At 38.8% G+C, this 18,768-nt stretch overlaps 1 protein-coding gene across 1 annotated transcript; it reads left to right on the forward strand.

Moving 5' to 3' along the window:
• The first annotated feature begins 216 nt into the window (after positions 1-216).
• On the forward strand, positions 217-17,304 carry mios (missing oocyte, meiosis regulator, homolog). Its single transcript, XM_079240365.1, has 12 exons — positions 217-295; positions 1,822-2,687; positions 3,319-3,802; positions 4,949-5,053; positions 5,158-5,412; positions 7,553-7,722; positions 8,283-8,348; positions 8,427-8,585; positions 11,901-12,053; positions 13,583-13,787; positions 13,961-14,090; positions 17,071-17,304. The coding sequence occupies exons 2-12, from the start codon at positions 1,869-1,871 to the stop codon at positions 17,159-17,161; spliced, it is 2,637 nt and encodes an 878-aa protein (XP_079096491.1). The 5' UTR covers positions 217-295; positions 1,822-1,868; the 3' UTR covers positions 17,162-17,304.
• The last annotated feature ends 1,464 nt before the right edge of the window (positions 17,305-18,768 follow it).

The following is an 18,768-nucleotide window of genomic DNA, read 5'->3' on the forward strand; positions in this document are numbered from 1 at the left end:
CTTGATTCTACGACCTGACAATGCTAATCAATCAGTTTCATTCATTTGTCTAACTCTAAAATAGTCTTAGGGTTTCTGCAACCCTTTGCGTTTGTTGTCTTTTCTTTCATTCCCTTGTTTGCGGCGCCCCCTGGCGGAGAAACGGTCGTAAAATCCAACAGCGGAACTTTACGTCACGGACACTTCCAACACTTCGGACATGTTTTGATGTAACACATCACAGTGAGGCTCCAACTGGTGACCGGACGACATGTGTTTGTGTCAAAAGCTCATTTTGTTCGCTCGTTTAAATTTGGTGCGTGTAAGTATAATCTCACTGATAAAACTGTGATGTTTTAACGAGTATTTTCCATTAACAGGTAAATATGTGAAGCAGAAACGCGTTTAGTTCACCTTGTACACATTAGCATTAGCTTCGCCAAGTTAGCCTGTCAACAAACTTTAAACCTTCTTTTGTTTGTTTTGACACCTAAAGTTCAGTAAATTTCCATAACATTTTGGCATAAATCACACTTTTACGTTACGTTAGAGCTAATTAGCATATTGTTGATTACTTTTCAGACTGAAATCCCACGAGTTAATGTTTATATTTATACTAACAGCACTACCTTTTTACACAATGACTTTACTTAAACATAAAGGTTAGTTTTCTCTGTTGTGTTCAGTGATCTGAAATCTGAAAATTTCGATATTAAGATCGTTAACAATCACTAACGCAGTGTTTTTGTTTAAGCTATAAAAATGTTGTGCATTTAATCATCATAAATCTCTGATTTATAACTAATTTCTCAACCATAACAACACTTGGCTTTGTTTAATTTTGCAGACACAAATAATTTAATTTGACCAATCAAATTAGGTTTATTAAAAATAGTTTATTTTTATTAATGATTTTTTACTTACAGGTTGTTTTATTGTTTTAATTCTGTATTCCTTGTCTGACCTGTTGTTTTATTGTGTTATTTATTTGCATTTGAACTGTTTTATTCTGTTTTTATTTTGGCCGATTGTGTACAGCACTTTGTTTCAACTCTGGTTGTTTTAAAAGGCTTTATAAATTAAGTTGAGTTGAGTTCTCATTGGATATGATTAAACGTATTGTTTATAGTTTTCATTTGCAGAGGTGTGTGGAAATGACAGCATGTTTGTAGATGGTAAAATAAAGCACAAACCTTAGTGGAGTGGACTTTCTATCATGCTGTGAGGCTTTGCTCACTCTAGCAACTTTATCAAAACACTGATAAAATGGTGATTATTTTAACCCAGAGAAAATGTTGGCGGATATTGTGATAAAGGACAACTGCAACAAAAGGAGAATAATGTGCTGAAGTGGCAGATTATGAGACTAAAGTAGAGTTCCACTGAGTTCATTTGGAGAAACCTATTTGTTGATGCAAAATGGGCTCCTGCATAGGTGTCCAACTCCAGTCCTCGAGGGAGGTTTTTGTTGTGTCCATGCTCCAACACATGACCAAAACTTAAAAACAGGTTGACAAGAAGCTACTGGATGCATTTGATTCGAATCAGCTGCGTTGGTAGAGGGAAACAACAAAAACCTGCTGGCCCTCGAGGACTGGAGTTTGACACCCCTGAATGGTTGTTAATGGAAGACTGACAGAATCTATCGACAGAGAGGTGCGAAATATTTTGAGCCTCTGGTTATTGCAAACGTTCTGCAACCAAACACCAGTAAACTGTCGAGCTTTTTCTGGCTGCTGAAGAATAAAAATTATGAATGTTTGATTAAAATGTACAGATTTGACAGAATTTTCTCTTTTCCATCATGTTCTCATTTATGTGATCATCTGACATATTTTTCAGGTTGCAAAAGGCAAACTTCCCTGAATCCTTGTATTTGCCTTTGAATCATGAGTGGTTCCAAGCCGGACATCCTGTGGTCTCCCCACCACCCAGACCGCTACGTCATCTGTGACTCTGAATTGGGGCTGTACCGTATTGGACCTGTAGGCGGCACAGAAACGAAGCCTGGCACACTCTCGCTCTCAGAAGAAACTACTGCTACTTTACTAGCCATTAACTCTGACACTCCTTACATGAAATGTGTGGCCTGGTATCCAAAGCATGAGCCTGAGTGTTTGCTCGCTGTGGGTCAAGCTAACGGCAGAGTTGTGCTCACTAGCTTGGGCCAAAGCAACAATTCCACATGCAAAGAACTGATGGGGAAAGAGTTTGTTCCAAAACACGCCCGCCAGTGCAACACTTTAGCCTGGAACCCCGTGGACAGCAACTTACTGGCTGCTGGGTTGGACAAGCACAGAGCAGATTTCTCTGTTCTCATATGGGACATTAGCAGTAAGTTTGCTCCAGAGACCAGCGTAGCAGCTGAGAAAATCCGTTTGTCATCTGTGGATTTGGACTCGAGCATGGTAGTGACTAAGCCACTGTACGAGTTGGGCCAGAACGATGCTTGTCTGTCCCTCTGCTGGCTGCTTCGTGACCCGAAGCTGCTGCTAGCTGGCATGCACAGGAACCTTGCGATATTTGACCTAAGAAACACAAGCCAGAAAACATTTGTCAACACCAAGGCTATCCAGGGGGTGACGGTGGACCCACACTTCCCTGACCGCGTAGCCTCCTTTTTTGAGGGTCAGGTGGCCATTTGGGACCTGAGGAAGTTTGAGAAGCCTGTGCTTACACTCACAGAGCAGCCCAAACCGCTCACTAAGGTACGGTGCAGCTCCTTGTTTTCATTTTTCCTGGGATCACACCATTTCTAAACGACAGGTTATAAATATATGTAAGTGGTACTGTAATTTCATCTGTTACTTTTTTTTAATTAAGACCATGTCAAATTCATGACAGTCTTTTGATGTTTTGTTTTTACATTTATTTACAACTTCAATTATATCCTTACTTTGAGTCATATTCATATGAAAATTATTCGCATTTCTTGGTATTCTTTCCACATTCCATGCGTTCTTAGAATTCTTTATCCCATTTGCAAGATTAGGACCAGCATTCACAAAAAGAATTATTAAATCCCTCTACTATATCTTTGATATTTGTTAAATTTTGGTCTTTGTCACAGAATTGCTCAGGATATTTCTGTTTTTTTGTGTTTTTCTAATAATTTTATTTAATACTTCCCATGTTCCTTTTATATTGCTTTCATTCTCTAGTAACAATGTATTGTAATAGTCTTTCTTACATTTTCTAACAATACTTATTAATTTGTTTTTATATTTTTTATATTTTAATTCTGACTCTTCTATTCTTTCGAAAGTATTTATAATAGGCACTCTTTTTTTCTGTAGATTTACCAAAGCTTGTGTAGTAATTTTCCTTTCTTGACATCAGGTAGCATGGTGTCCGACTCGTACCGGCCTGCTGGCCACTCTGACACGCGACAGCAACATCATCCGCCTGTATGACATGCAGCATGCCCCAACGCCCATCGGCGACGAGACGGAGCCCACCATCATCGAGCGAAGTGTGCAGCCTTGTGAAAGCCAGATCGGCAGCTTTGCCTGGCACCCTTCCTCTCAGAACCGCATGGTGGTGGTCTCCGCAGCAAACCGGGTCATGACAGACTTCACAGTGTTTGAACGCATCTCCCTGGCATGGAGCTCCACCACCTCGCTCATGTGGGCGTGCGGAAGACACTTATACGACTGTGTCGAGGATCCCATCGAAGGCGCGGAGAGTATGATTGAGAAGGATATCGCCACTAAGATGAGGCAAAGAGCCCAGTCCAGGTATGGACACGATACCGTCCAGGTGTGGAGGAATCACCTCCTCGCGGGAGGGAACGATCTCCAGCTCAAGTCTTTATGGTATGATCTCTTCTATATCCTTTATGATGATGAAGATCTTTTATTTATTTATTCTTTTAATGATCTGGCCGTACATTTTCAGAAGAATCTTTTAGAGCCAGTTTCCAACCAATAGTACAAAGCTTGTTTTTACATATCAATAAATGGAGCCATCAAATCCTTTGAATTTCTCCATGCTCCAAAATAACTTGGATAGTTGTCAAATTTCTGTCTTTAGATCCCAGTATCTCCAGCTCGGAGGTGTCGTTCCGTCATTTTTATCAATTATTGATAAATTTGGTTGATCACTGCAGCATCTTCAATTTTTGCCCGTCACTAATGACAGTTTAGCACATAGGCTTCATATGTTCTTCTTCTTCTCATAAATTATTATTATTATTATTATTATTATTATTATTATTATTATTAGGGGTGAGAAAATTTAATATAAAAAAAAAAATCGATAATCTGAATTTTATGCATCACAATTTTAAAATCAATATTTTATCAAAAAATAGATTTTTTTTCTTTCAAATAAATAAAATTAATCCACTATAAAAAATTTTTTGTCCTTTTTATTGTTTTTGTGGATCTTTTTACTTGTCTTCTTGGGCATCATAGCAGCAGCAGAATGATGATCTGGCTACTGTACTGTTTTTTTCCTCATTAAAAAAAAAAATAAAAAGACGAGCAAAAAAAGATTTATACATTATTTTTGTTTTTAATCTACAAAAAACAGCAAGATTAAAGAATTGTGATTATCGCAATTTAAATCGAATCGGCATCCAAAAAAATCGGAATCAAATCGAATCGGGACAAAAGCATATCGTCACGGCCCTAATAATAATAATAATAATAATAATATTATTAATAATAATAATAATAATAATAATGTGTATTAAATCTGCAGGATTTCAAAGACACGTTTGATGGCAATAAATTGCTATTTTTCATCTTCAATTTCCAAAAATCGAGAGTGAAATTAGTGGAAATGTTTACATTAAAAGTAAAAGTATCTTAATTATTTCATTTTGTGACACAGTTTGAGGCGTACTTTCTCCAAAGTCAGTATTAATTTATATATTTATTATAATAACATATTGTTGTGCAGTTTGTTTGTCTCGTACCGTTGCTGTTTTGTTCGGACTGAAAAGCTGTTACAGTTCCTATGTGAGTGTCACATATGAAGCAGAGTGCAGAAGATATGGAGCTGAAACTGCAGGGCAACAGGCAGGCTTTGGTTTATTCTGGTATCAAGAACATTGTGAAGGTCAGCTCAGGTAAGAAAACCCACCATGAAACCTTTGTAGAAGAAACTTTCCAGCTAATCCTCAGACGTGCAAACACACTGAACTCTTTGTCTGCACCTCCCGGCTGCGGGAAGGCACGACAGAAAGCCGCAGATGCTGGAGCGGCTCGGATCGGCAGACAGACGTGACTCGGTACCACAGCGAGGAGCGCTGCCTTGCCTTGCGGCTCTGCGGTTGGATCAGCCGGGGCTCTGACATCGACGTGGAGACGTTCTTGCGATTGCTGGAGCAGGAACACGAGTGGGAACGTGCAGCCGCCATCGCTCTGTTCAACCTGGACATCCGCCGTGCGATCCAGATCCTCAACAAGGGCGCCACCACGGAGAAGGGTAACCTAACTTTGGTCTTTATTGTTTCATTTAATATAAAGTACCAAACTGTAATGTAAAATGAGGTTATTGCAGAGGATTGTTTCTGTGGTTCTCCTGAAAGCTCACCAGAGAGCAGCAACACGACTAATAGACCCAACGATCCACCCCTGTAACATACTGTTAATTAAAAGTTACTGTGCAGGATATTTGACTTCTTAAGGAGCCAAACTATTTTTAAAGTGCTCTTTAGGAGTATTTTTATAAAGTTTTCTGACAGTTTTTTTTGGGAAGGAAAATTACGTGCTGTATGTTTTATTTTACACGTCTTTAGTCCATTCCTTTATAACCTGAAAGCTTTCAGAATAAATTGGTATTTTTCTTTAAAACAGTCCACAATGAAAAATGTCTTCAGGCGTAAAAAAGATTCCAGACTGGATGTGAACCAGTGTTATGTCTTCACATGTCCGACAACCCAGCAAAGAACTATGTATTCCTGGCATTATATGAAGAAATAAGTGGCGGCTCAAGACTTTTACTCCCTTCTGCACATGTCAGACGGTAATAAAGAAATCATAAAGACCCGTGTTGAATATTTCTGCCTCGGTTTACTTTTCTGACCAGCCCATTCAAGTTATTTCAGCGATGTTGCTAAAATGTTCAGTTTGAAATAGAAATAGGGAGGATGTTAGCTTTTTGCCCCTCTTTTTTCAAACTTTTTTTCATGCTGTTCCAGTTATTATGTAGCTACAGCCAGGAGGTGCACACTGACACAGTGTAAAGAAGCAGCTTTCCCTGTCTACACCAATTCATTTCTGCACCTTACTGCCTGCATTGATGCTGCACAAAGCTCCATGGCCTGATTTTAATTTAGATAAAAGATACCTTGTGATTTGTAACCTAAATGTTGACAGGTGTGTTTTATATGAAGGCATTATATAATGTCAAAAAGACAGAGACTCTTCAATTAGCACTAAAATATCATTTAAATGTATTTATTTGTTTTAAAAGTTATTAACAAAGCTTTTAGATATATAGTTTTTGCTGAAAGATAATAAAAAATGCTGTTAGATATTAAACTGATTCGTGTCATAAAGTGCAGTACCGGTGGTGGCCACTAGTTGGGACACATCTCTCACTTCAACTCAACTCAACTTTATTTATTTATAAAGCACTTTTACACAGCGCCAGCTGCAACAAAGTGCTGAACTGGAAAGACATGCAGTGAGATTATAACAATAGAAGTTAAGGGAATAAAAGATAAAACAATAAAAGCAATCAAAAGTCAAAGAAATTAAAAACAATAAAGCAGTACATTAGAGTGAATAGAAAAGTCTCAAACTGGATAAAATGCCAGATCATAAAAATAGGTCTTTATGCGTGTTTTAAAAGTGATGTGGCGTCTCTAAACCTCAGTCCATGCTTTATAAAAAGCTCAAACTTATGGAAAATGAAGTAGATATATTTTTCAATGCAGGTTATAATGGTTTCCCTTATTAAGACTCCATCCTGCTAATCAGTGATTTTTACATTTTCAGAAGGTATTGGTGTTAAAGAAAAGGTTTTGTCCAATCAGATTTTAAGGATCATCCTTCTGGGCTTACTGTGGTGTAAAAACAGATCAATATGGAGGCCAGATGCTGAACTCAAGGCTTCAAAACCTCAATTCACAAACCGGTGGCTGCTGATTTTCTCACATATTGAAGATGGAGCAAGTCATGGAACAAAAACCATTTAATGTGATTTTAATGCTGTGGAACGACGTCAGTTTTATCCGCTGTGAGGAGCTGCCAATGAATGTTTGCAAATAATTTCACAGTTTATTTGTAAATTAAGTTTTTTGTCATTCTGCAAAATGAATCTAAAACAACAAGTTTGTAAATGTGCAGAAAAGGAATTTGCATTTTTGTAAACATGATTTGCATTTATGGGGGAAAAAAAACAGAAGATCTTTTGCAAACATCCTGTTCAGACAGGCAAAGAAAGAATTTTGTCCCTGTCTTCATACCTCTGTTTGATTGTATGGTGTCTAATCAAACTGTCCAATCAGAGCCCACACAGATGCCTCTCTGTGAAAAACGTCTTTACACGTGTTTGATTGACTGAACAAATGCAAATATAGCTGGCAGTAATTATACATCTTCCTCTTCTTCACTCACAGGTGACCTGAACCTAAATGTTGTTGCCATGGCTCTGTCTGGCTACACGGATGAGAAGTCCTCCCTGTGGAGGGAGATGTGCAGCTCTTTGAGGCTGCAGCTGAAGAATCCCTACCTCTGCATCATGTTTGCCTTCCTCACTAGTGAGCCTGGGGCTTACGATGGCGTTCTGGTAGGAGATGCTTTAGGATCGTTGACTTTCAGTATAAAAATAAAAGGAAGTAGTGTAGGAAAAACAGGTACAGTGTCTCTTTTGTTCAAACTTCATAAACAGGTTTATATATACCAGACACATTAACACGTATTCTCAAATGATATTTATGGGGAAATCCCTCAAGTACAGAGGAACAGGCATGTTTTGCATGTTTGTAATCATTTATAAAAACATTTTGTGGAAAAAAACAAAAAGAAACCTTTGTTTGTCTGTTTCACCTTTTTTTTTTGCTTCCAGCTGGATCAGATTTTGGCCTTTCACTGCTTTAACTTTATTCATGTCTCCAGATCTTTACTCTGCAAAAAAAAAGAGATTCAGATGAATGTTTTTCAGCCATCCTGGTTTTAAGAACTTATTGTCTGTTTTCATTCAGAACAGACTGTGTTTGCTGTGCTTTCTTTAGACTTACAGTCTGTGGAGCAGATTAAACAAGCTGATTAGAAAAAATGCATTTTTCCAACCTTAATGTATAAAATAGTTTTTTCCCTTTATAATAAATATGAATCTTTCTGTTTCAGTATGAGAGCAGCGTTGCTGTGCGAGACAGAGTAGCTTTTGCCTGCATGTTCCTCAGCGATGCTCAGGTAACTGCATACCACCAGGTGTTTCCCAATGGAGTTGCATCTTTGTCTGCTCTGGTTTACTGAGCTTTTTTACTGCAGCTCCCAAGATACATAGAAAAACTGACCAGTGAGATGAAGGAGGCGGGTAACCTGGAGGGCATCCTGTTGACGGGCCTGACGAAAGATGGAGTAGATCTTATGGAGAGCTATGTGGACCGGACTGGAGATGTCCAGACTGCCAGCTTCTGCATGCTGAAGGTATGCAGGTTTAAAACAAATCTGATTGGAGAAGGGTAGGAATGCAGCGTTACAGCTCATTGGAGTTCAGTGAGTACCTTTAAGGTCATGGCTCGGTTCTTGTTCAGCGCAGTATGGCAGTGGTTGTCAAACCTTTTGAGCAATATTGCACCATGTTGCGGCCATCCTCTTAAGTGAAAGATTGGAAAACTTGTCTGAAGCTTCCAGAACAACAAGGTATTTTTTGGGTGTGTTTGGTTCACAGCTTTAACAACATGCCCCGACATGCCTAAAATCAGCTTCTTTCATGAAGAAAATTCTAAAATCTTGTATTTAATGTGAAATGTTTACTAAATTGGTTGTTTGTGTGTGTTAAAAAAAAAAAAAGTTGTTAAATCACAGATGCATCTCTTTATTAATGATTTGATTTTAACAATCCCAGAATTTGTATATTTTTAACAACAATCCATCAACTCCCTGAAATGATTTTGCAGTTTGAGAACCACTGCAGTAAGGACACCAAATTTAAAGCATTAAACAACTTTTTTTTTAGTGTAAACAGAGGCAAAAACGAAAACTTGCTTGCAGTCAGTTCTCCAATATGATTTTCCCAAAACAAAACAGGCACAAATAGAAATATTTCTCCTTTATTTTAATGGAAAAGAATCAGAATCTCTGCACACACTAGCAAGTGATGGTTGAAGAGATAAATCACTCAAACTTGTAAAACTAATAGTTTAATCCACAGTTCAATGTTATTGTGTATGCCATAAAAGATAAATTGAACAACATGATTACACTATGACATGTTGGATTAACAAACAACTGATTGATTTTCGGTATTCAGAGTAAAATCTTTAACCATTTTACACATTTTATTTACTTAACTAAAGGCTTTTTAAAATAAAAACTGTGAAATACTGTAGGATTTTTTTAAGAAAAAGAGGATTTTCATGCTTTCTGTGGTTTCAGTGAGACCACCACTACTAACAAAAGTGGAGACGGTGAGAGGTTATAGAGGGAATATCTTGACAGAGGAGCACAGCTACGGCTGCGACTAACGATTATTTTAATAGTCGACTAATCAGTAAATAATTTATCGATTAGTCACGATTATTTCTGTCACAGCCACCATCTGTGCTTCCAGTTGACGCAGCTCTTTCTACAGACTCCACTATGTTGTGGAGACGCTGAGAGGTTATAGAGGGAACATCTTGACAGAGGAACACAGCTCAGCATAAATCCAGCAGACTACTTTCATCCTACGTACCCAGCTTTGACCATTTACAGCCAAAGTGCTCCCAAACTGGACTTAGTAACGACGGAAGAGGGCTTTAAGCTCTGGTTTCTCCTTAAAACCGTTGCTGTTCATAACATCTGCTAACCAGAGGCCGGGCTGCACTCAGTGTTGTTAAAGGAGGAAGCCCGTACGAGGCCGTTACTCTTCCGTGTGGGAACTCTTTACGCCTCTGTTCCCTACCGGAAAATCCAAACATGAACATATATGGATTACACCCGTAAGGAAGCAGTGAATTTACAGCAGCTTTGTGGGTCAAAACTGTTGCTCCAACGATGTGAGGAAAGCTAAAGTTTCAGCTTTTCTGGTTTGGCCAAGATTTTTTAAATGACATTGGACCTCAGGCACATTACTGGAGCAGCTTTAACAATGCATGAATGGCTGTCTAGAAATAAGCCACATACTAGAAGATATTGTCGACATGAAGCTTTATATGTTTAACTTTATATGTGTAACACAGCAGCTGAGTTTTACAGTGTCTTACACTGTAAAACAACTATGTACATGAATCATAGTAAATATATAAATAATTGAATTAAAAAAAGCAAATCTGTTTGATTTAAAATTTGTTTGATTATTGATTTTCCCTTTGGGGATTAATAAAGTAATTTTCATTTAATTTATAATGTTAGAAGATGAGTGCATTTGTCACAGCTTCTGCTCAGGTGGCACCTGCACCAAAGCAAACCTGATGGTGATTATTAGGAAAAGACTAAAATTGTTAAAGCGGTAGAGCTGGTCTTTACCTTTTGTGTGGTAGAACAACTCTTTTGTTTTGCTTTATATCTGCTGTCTTGTTGCAACGTGCCTCTGAGCAGAGACCTGCTGTGCACAAGAGATCCAGTTGAAGGGCCTCACAAACATGTATCATGTGAAAAGGAGTACATCCTCTTTCAGTTCCAGGATTTTGCTCATCAGGACATAACAAAGCACATCTAGGATTGAGGTAAATGCAACCTCAGATGAACAGCGACACGGGACTTGTTGCAATTTATCATAGTTTATGTAACAATAAAGCTAAAAATGCAAAAGTGTGGAAAAACTAACCACACCCTTTCTGCTTCAGTAGAAATGTAGAATTTACAAAGTAGAGCTCGAAAAAGAAACCGTGGCGTGTTTGGGTGTTTTATCAGAAGATAAAAGAAGACATTTTCAAAGCTGCGTTTGAACAAACTATGTTAATGTGTGTTTTATTCTTATATTAAGTGTGTTCTGTATGTTTTTGTTTGTTCTGTGTAATGTTACACATGAATCCCAGGAGGAGTAACTGCTGCATTATCTCCAGTTAACCCAAATGAAAGAGTAAAGCAACAACCCTAACGACTTCTGGAGCAGTGTCCTTGGGACAGACCAGCTCACGTTTGGTTCAAGTCAGGCCTGTCATATCAGCACAAATACATCACACCAACTGTCAAGCATGGCGTAGGAGAGCTGATGGTTTGGACTTGTTGTAAAACCACAGGATCAGAACACCTTGCACTCATCTGGTCAACTGTGAAATCCTCCTTTTACAATCGTATAATGTTACATGTGCTTGGCTACAACTGGGTCATGCAAAGCAGTCAATCTACAACAAAATGACTCAAAAAGGAAAAAAAAAGTCAAGGTGTTGCAACTTTCCAGTCAAAGTCCAGACCTCAATCTGGCTGCAGTGCTGTGACGGGACCTGAGGAGAGCTGTGTAGAAATGCCTAAATAACCTGAGTAGGAGTAGATCATTACTCCTCCACAAGAATGTGGAAAACTGATAATGTCACGTGGAAAATAATTACTTTAATTTATTGATGTTAAAGGTGGTTCTGCAAGTTTTATCACACTTTCTGCATGACTAATGTAACTAAATGTAACATAACGTGCTGTTTGTCATGTATTTGCCTGATTTAAAAGCAGATGAGGACATGTAGATATCTTTTTTTTTTTTTTTTTTTCTGCTTAATTTTGCCCTGATGTGTGTAAGTTTGGAATGAAAAAAGGCTGATTTTTCTTTTTCACATGAAATTTGGGGATGGGTGACTTGATGTGAATCATTTCTTCCAACAGGGTTCCCCAGGTGAAGTGCTAAAAGACCCTCGAGTGCAATGCTGGATAGAAAATTACCGCAACCTGCTGGATGCGTGGAGACTCTGGCACAAACGGGCCGAGTTCGATATCCTGAGAGGAAAACTGGACCCCAGCTCCAAACCATTAGCGCAGGTGATGAATGCGAGAAATTGCTTTTATTTTGTATTGATACCAAGCGGCAACCTCTGCCGGTTAAAAGTGAAGCCTATCCGGAAGTGGATAAAACTGTAGTTCCACCTTCATCCACTAGGGAAAAATTCCCATAGACTCCCATGTTAAAAAGACCAACTTCACGGCAGAAATAAACATGTTTACAGCCTGGTTCAAAAATCCATTTTTGGTTCAACAGGTCAGGTTTACCTTCATGACAACTGTGGGGGGAGTGAATTTTTTTCTAACTTGCTTGTTTAAAAGTAATTTAATCTTGAAATTTGTAATATTTAGGGGCGTGTCCTTTTGATTGACAGGTATCCGATATGCTGCTACCATAGAATGTATATGAAAGATAGACAGAGCCTTTGGCGGTAAAAAGTGAAGCCTATGCGGAATTGCATAAAAATGCAGTTCCCCCTTAATCCACTAGGGGCTGTAAATCCCCATAGACTCCCATGTTAAAAAGACCAACTTCACAGCAGAAATAAACATGTTTACAGCCTGCTTCAAAAATCCATTTTAGGTTTAATAAGTCAGGTTTACCTTCATGACAGCCGTGGGGGGAGTGAATTTTTTCTAACTCGCTCGATTTATGGGCGTGTCCTTTTGATTGACAGGTACTGATCTCCCGCTTCAAGTAAGAAGAACGTAGAACAACCGCAGTTTTTAGCCGGTTAACAACGTGACTTAGCTTTAGCCCGCTTCCCTCCCATTAGCCGGTTAGCTCTCCAGGTTAGCTCGGTTAGCGTTTAGCTACAGAAAGCTTTGAGTTCGCTCAATGTCAATCATCCACCATGACGCTCACAGGCCCCCTCTCTGCTCCGCCTCTTTGCCCATATTTGTATTTTCCGGGCGAGATGACACGCATACCCCTGCCAAGATGGCGATGGTAGGAACCGCCCACCGGGCTTCAATTCAGCTCTTCAGAAACCTATGGCTAACGTCACGGAGGCTTTGTCCATCTTTTATACACAGTCTATGATTGATACTAATTTGACTCATTTGGGTTTTGAACCATTAATTTCACCAAACTTTAAAGGTTTTGGGAAATTTCATTTCTCTCTTCTATTTCAGAGTTAATAATTAATTACAAATAACAAACACATCTGACAGTTGTTTCTAGGAATACTTATGTTCCACAACATTAGCAAACTCACAGATGTCTGTGTCGTTACAGATCTTTTGTATCGGAGAAATCCCCTCCAGACACGACACATACTCCACATTTGTAGAATTTTTAATAAGGCCTAATACCTAAAAGGATTGAAAGTGTGATTAAGAGTAAGCTGGTGCTTGAAGTAGAACTTGGCAGTACCCATTGTGTTGCTGACATTCCTGTAATCACAGTTAAGCATGTTGGGAATTATTGTTGTATTATCTAATACAAAAAAAAAAAAAAAGAGAGAGAGAGAGAGAGAAATCCAGACAGCTGGTGAGCATGTGCTCGTTGGTTTTACCTTCATTGCCACAGGTGCTTATCATCCGACCTTTGTGTTTGTTCCCGGCAGGTGTTTGTTAGCTGCAACTTCTGTGGGAAGTCCATCTCCTACAGCTGCTCGGCGATGCCTCACCAGGGCCGAGGCTTCAGCCAGTATGGTGTCAGCGGCTCACCCACCAAGTCAAAAGTCACTAGCTGCCCTGGCTGCAGGAAACCACTGCCACGCTGTGCCCTCTGCCTTATGAATATGGGCACGCCTGTTTCTAATTGTGCAGGTAAAGAGGATTATGCAGACAGATGCGTAGCAGATGTTCACAGTAACATGGATGCAGCTGTACACTCTGTCTGTTCAAAAGACAGTTAACACCTGGTCATTTTATAGTCCTCTTATTGCTGAGAAGTCCCTCAGATTTCATTGTTGTTGACTCATGGATTAACTTTTTCACAGGAACTGGAAAGTCAGAAGAGAAAGTGGACTTGACAAGGGAGAATAAACTTGCCAAGTTTAACAACTGGTTCACCTGGTGTCACAACTGTCGACACGGTGGCCATGCAGGCCACATGCTCAGCTGGTTCAGGTAGGACGAGTAGACCTGTTCAAATCACTTTCAGACATGGTTACAGCTGAAATCAAGTTCCATCTATTCACAAAATTTTCATTCTGGGGGGGGGGGGGGGATGGAAAAAGTTAAAGAAATTATTTAAATTGGATTTAAAAAAAAGTAGATTTTCAGTTTTTCACATTAAGAATTAACAGTTTTTTGTTAAAATAAAACCAAAAATCTCAAGATAATTGCAGAAAGATCTTATTTATGCCAAGTTGAGGGCATAAATGGAAGTCTTTAACTATTGTAAAAAACAAAATGGTTCAACTGATCTATAAAACGACACTTTTTTTTTTTTTATTATCTGTAACTTAAACACAAACCACTTCAACACATAAAGGTGTGTTCAGTGTAGACATAATGTAAAGGTACTGAGGTGGAATTAAAAGCAAAGTCAATGGGCTTCACGGTCATCTGCAGCAGATTTCAGAAAGATTTGTATTTAGATGTTTTTGTTGTATAATTTATCATTTTATTGTGATTTTGCTATTTGTGTTTTTCTTTTATGCTTTTTTTTCTGTAACGCTTTTAATGTTTCATGTAAAGCACTTTGAATTGTCTTGTACATGAAAGGTGCTATACAAATAAACTTGTCTTTATGAAAAACTGGTGAAAACCGATAATAATGGCGCTTATGTAATTCTGAGATGCCAGCGCAGGTTTAGATGAGGAAGTCTTCCTTCACAGTTTCACTGCAATCTGTGTGTAAATTGGCTGTTGAAACACAACAGCCAGTTTTATGGGCTGTTCAGAAGGTAAATAGGTAAAGCTTATCTAGTTTCACTACAAACATGCTTTTAGTTATTGTTTAATTTTAGTTTCTTTTTTCCATCTCAGGATTAAAAAGGGAAGTATCGGCCCTCTGGGTTCTGGTGGCCCGATACAGTACCAGTCAAAAGTTTGGACTAAGTTTCCTGATCAATCCAATGGGAAAGTGTGTCTAAACTTTTGGCAGGTAGCATATGTATGCTGCGTTTTATTTCATTAGACTGAATGAAACTAAAAACATGGCTTTGAAATATATTTAATTTTCATTTTGGCTCCAGATGGTCACAAAAAAAGATTAGCATCAAAATAGCTTAGCCGTAGCTACACTATGATGTCATGCGTTGAGATGACGCGCTCCTATCCTGCTTCCGAAGGAAAATACCGGTGTTATATCAATATTAGTTTCCCCGTCAACATGTGTCCCCAGATTTTATTTCTTAACAGGTAACAAGTGAGCAAATGATTTGTAAAATAGTTGGTAAAAAGTCTTCCCATTTTATTTGATATAACGTGATTTATTAAGCAATCAGTTTCACATAAAATCTGCTTTCAGATGGAAAAACCCTAAAACTACAATAATACAGGACACATTTGTCTCCCGTATGGATGGGGAACGCATCTTGACGGGGAAATTGGCCTCAATTGCTACAAAAGCCGTTGCAAATTTAGTGACTTTGTCGCTGTATTCAGAGAGTCTTCCTCTCTAGCGACGCTTTCAACTCGCAAAATAACTGGCGACTTTTTCGGGAGTCATGGAAAACTTTTGGATACTGATGTGAATTGAACTGAACTGAATCGATCCTCTTCTTTGTGAAGCAGATAGACAGCAGCCAAGGAGACCCCGGCGCTGTGCCGAAATAAGCACCCCAATCATGAAAAGCCCAGCACAACATCGCAGTATTGACCAAAAATAACTGTGGTTATGATTTTTTTTTTTCCTTTAGTAATCAAGCTGCCCTCCTTAAGATCATTTTTTCTTTTTTTAAATCACTGTATTTACTGTTAAAAAGCCACGTTTCCTTTAACCCTTTCATGCATGGTGGCCATATAGTGGACTCCTATTTACAAGCTTTTTTCCAGCATATTCATGAATGAAGATGGTATTTTTGTAAATGAACCACTTCAGTGGATGTTAATGAGTCATCCAATACGTTTCCACTCACTATAAAATAAATAAATATATATATAATTGAACATAATGTAATAACACAATTAGCCTTTGCAATAAATAGGAAAAGAAAATGATACATCTATATTTTATAGAAGATTTACTTACTATAATTATGATTATGTTACTTTATAATTTATAGAATAAATTAAAATTAATCATAAATCATGATAAATTCTAAATATCACTAATAAACAAAAGTAAGTATCATTGCATATTTCTGTAGAGGTAAAATACTGTAATTAAAAAAAGGTTCATGTTCATGAAAGGGTTAAAACTATGTTTTACAGCAATGTCCATAAATTTCTGTACAAGCAAATATACATCCACATCCTGCACACATTACAAAGGCTGTTGAAGAAGAGTGTATGGGCACTGATCTGAACTTCTTCCTTTTGTATCTCATTACCAGAACGCCTGATCGTGTTGGGAGACTAATCTCAGTGACTGATAAAGTGAAGTTTATTTGTACAACACCTTTCATGTACAAGACAATTCAAAGTGCTTTGCATGAAACATTAAAAGCATTACAGAAAAAAAAAGCATAAAAGAAAATACAAATAACAAAATCATAATAAAATCATGAATTATATTAAAATAATTACAAGTAGAATTAAGTAAAAGTTACTGTGCAGATGTCACGCATAGGCGCATGAGAAAAGAAATGTTTTTCACCTGGATTTTAAAGTTTCTACATTTGGTGAAAGTTTAATCTCCACTGGCAGCTAAATGCCACTTCTCTATGTTTTAGTCTGGACTCTGGTCTGGACTCTGGTCTGGACTCTGGTCTGGACTAGTTGACCCGAGTCTTTGGATCGAAGAGCTCTGCTTGGTTTATATTCTCTGAACATATCACAGATGTGTATCACAGCTATTTTAATGAAGTAAATGTTTAATTAAATCTAAAAAATGAATGCAGTATATTCTGTTTTCTGTTGATTTTTCCTTTTTTTTCATCATTTGCTTTTTTCTCCATCATTTCCTTTGTTGATCTGTGCTTCATACGTCTTGTTACAGAGACCACACAGAGTGCCCGGTGTCGGCTTGTACGTGTAAATGCATGCAGCTGGACAGCACAGGAAACCTGGTTCCTTCAGACAGCATCTAAACAGAAGATACATGTTGAGAAACGGAAGCAAACACCAGATTTGTAACGAACCTGAAGGTTCACTGCTGCTCCCGCCACACACACACACACACACACACACACACACACACACACACACACACACACACACACACACACACACACACACACAACCTGACTGGACGCAAAGAAGTGTCGTTCTCTGAAGAAGCTGCTTGACCAGAAACAAATACTGTTGTGTAGTAGCAAAGTAACAACAGAGACTTATACTAAGAAGGGAAGCAGTTTGGACGACTGATATGACTAACTGATTTAATAACAAAGGGAGCAAATGCTAATTCACTGCTCTGTGAATGAAAATCACTCTCAGGAGAAATCTAAGAGGCTCTGCTGCAATCAGCCTCTTCCAATCTAACCTGAATCAGGATTGTGGTTTTATAGTGATCTGTTTTGAAATAAAAGTGAATAAATTAAAATGTCTACTCACACATCAGGTTATAAGGATGTGATCACAGGTACCAAGATGTCTAGAGTCTATTTTCTGGCTTTTATTTTAATAGCTATTTGACATTTATGTTTGTTTAATGGAAGGATCTTTATATACCTCATAAAAACGTTTAGAGTAATAGACAATGACAATCTCTTCCTCTCCTCATGCTTGCCTGGGGCCATCTGATATGCAGGGGGCTTCCAAACCTGGAGGGTGGTGGTGTTGGAGGGGCGAGGAATTAGAGAAGCTTTGGGAGGAGGAGGAAGGAGGAGGAGAGTGGGAGGGTGCGCCTGTATTCACCAGCCCACTCCAGGCCTGTGGTTCTTGAAAGAAGCTACCCAGAAAACAGCAGCTGCTCGGCACTCTGACAAGACCCTCCAGATTGTTTCCCTCATAAAGAACCTCAGCTGCCGGAACACTATTGATTCAAAGCGAGGGCAAGAGAATAGACAGCCTAAGCCCTGTACAACCCCCCCTCTTCCTTCCCCCAGATACCCTCCACATATACACACACCGGCCCTCTCTTTATCTCCCCGTTGATGCCCAGATTGCACCCAAAAACTATGCTTGCCACACATCAACCCAGCGACTGACGCTGTGAGTTCAGGGGGGGTGGTGGAGACGCCTGTGTGTAATCCACATTGTTAATTGGTTTTCTCTTACTCTGCCACCCTTCCCGCTCAGTCACTTACCCAGGGACGCATTGTAAGTGAGAGGCGGCCTGCACCAGAGCCGTCTAAATCACTTAGTCATGGAGAAGGGGTGAGGTGAAGGAAGGGGGGGGGGGGGTAGCAGAAGCTACTGTATGCAGCATTCAGCAGGATCTCACCCCAGTGTGGGAGGTTTTATAGGCCCACATGTCCTTTTGTGAACCATTTTAGAGTGGAGCTGACAAATTGGCGAGCCGTGTAGTGTCTCGAAAAACAAGAGTGGCCGGAATTTCATCCATTCAGTGTTTCTTGTGTTTGCCTTTTAAATAAATCCCTACTGACAAATTGGAGCACTTCTTATCGTGTTCTTTTTAAGTTTGAATAGTTTATTTTTAAAGAGGTTTTTTGTCATCTGCTTGCTAGATTTGTGCATATTCTTTTGTGAAAACTCCCACAGAATCACAGACCATTACTGAATGGAAAAGCTA

The sequence above is a fragment of the Telmatherina bonti genome, assembly GCF_933228915.1.
Source record: "Telmatherina bonti genome assembly, chromosome: 5".
In the NCBI taxonomy this organism is placed as follows: domain Eukaryota; kingdom Metazoa; phylum Chordata; class Actinopteri; order Atheriniformes; family Telmatherinidae; genus Telmatherina; species Telmatherina bonti.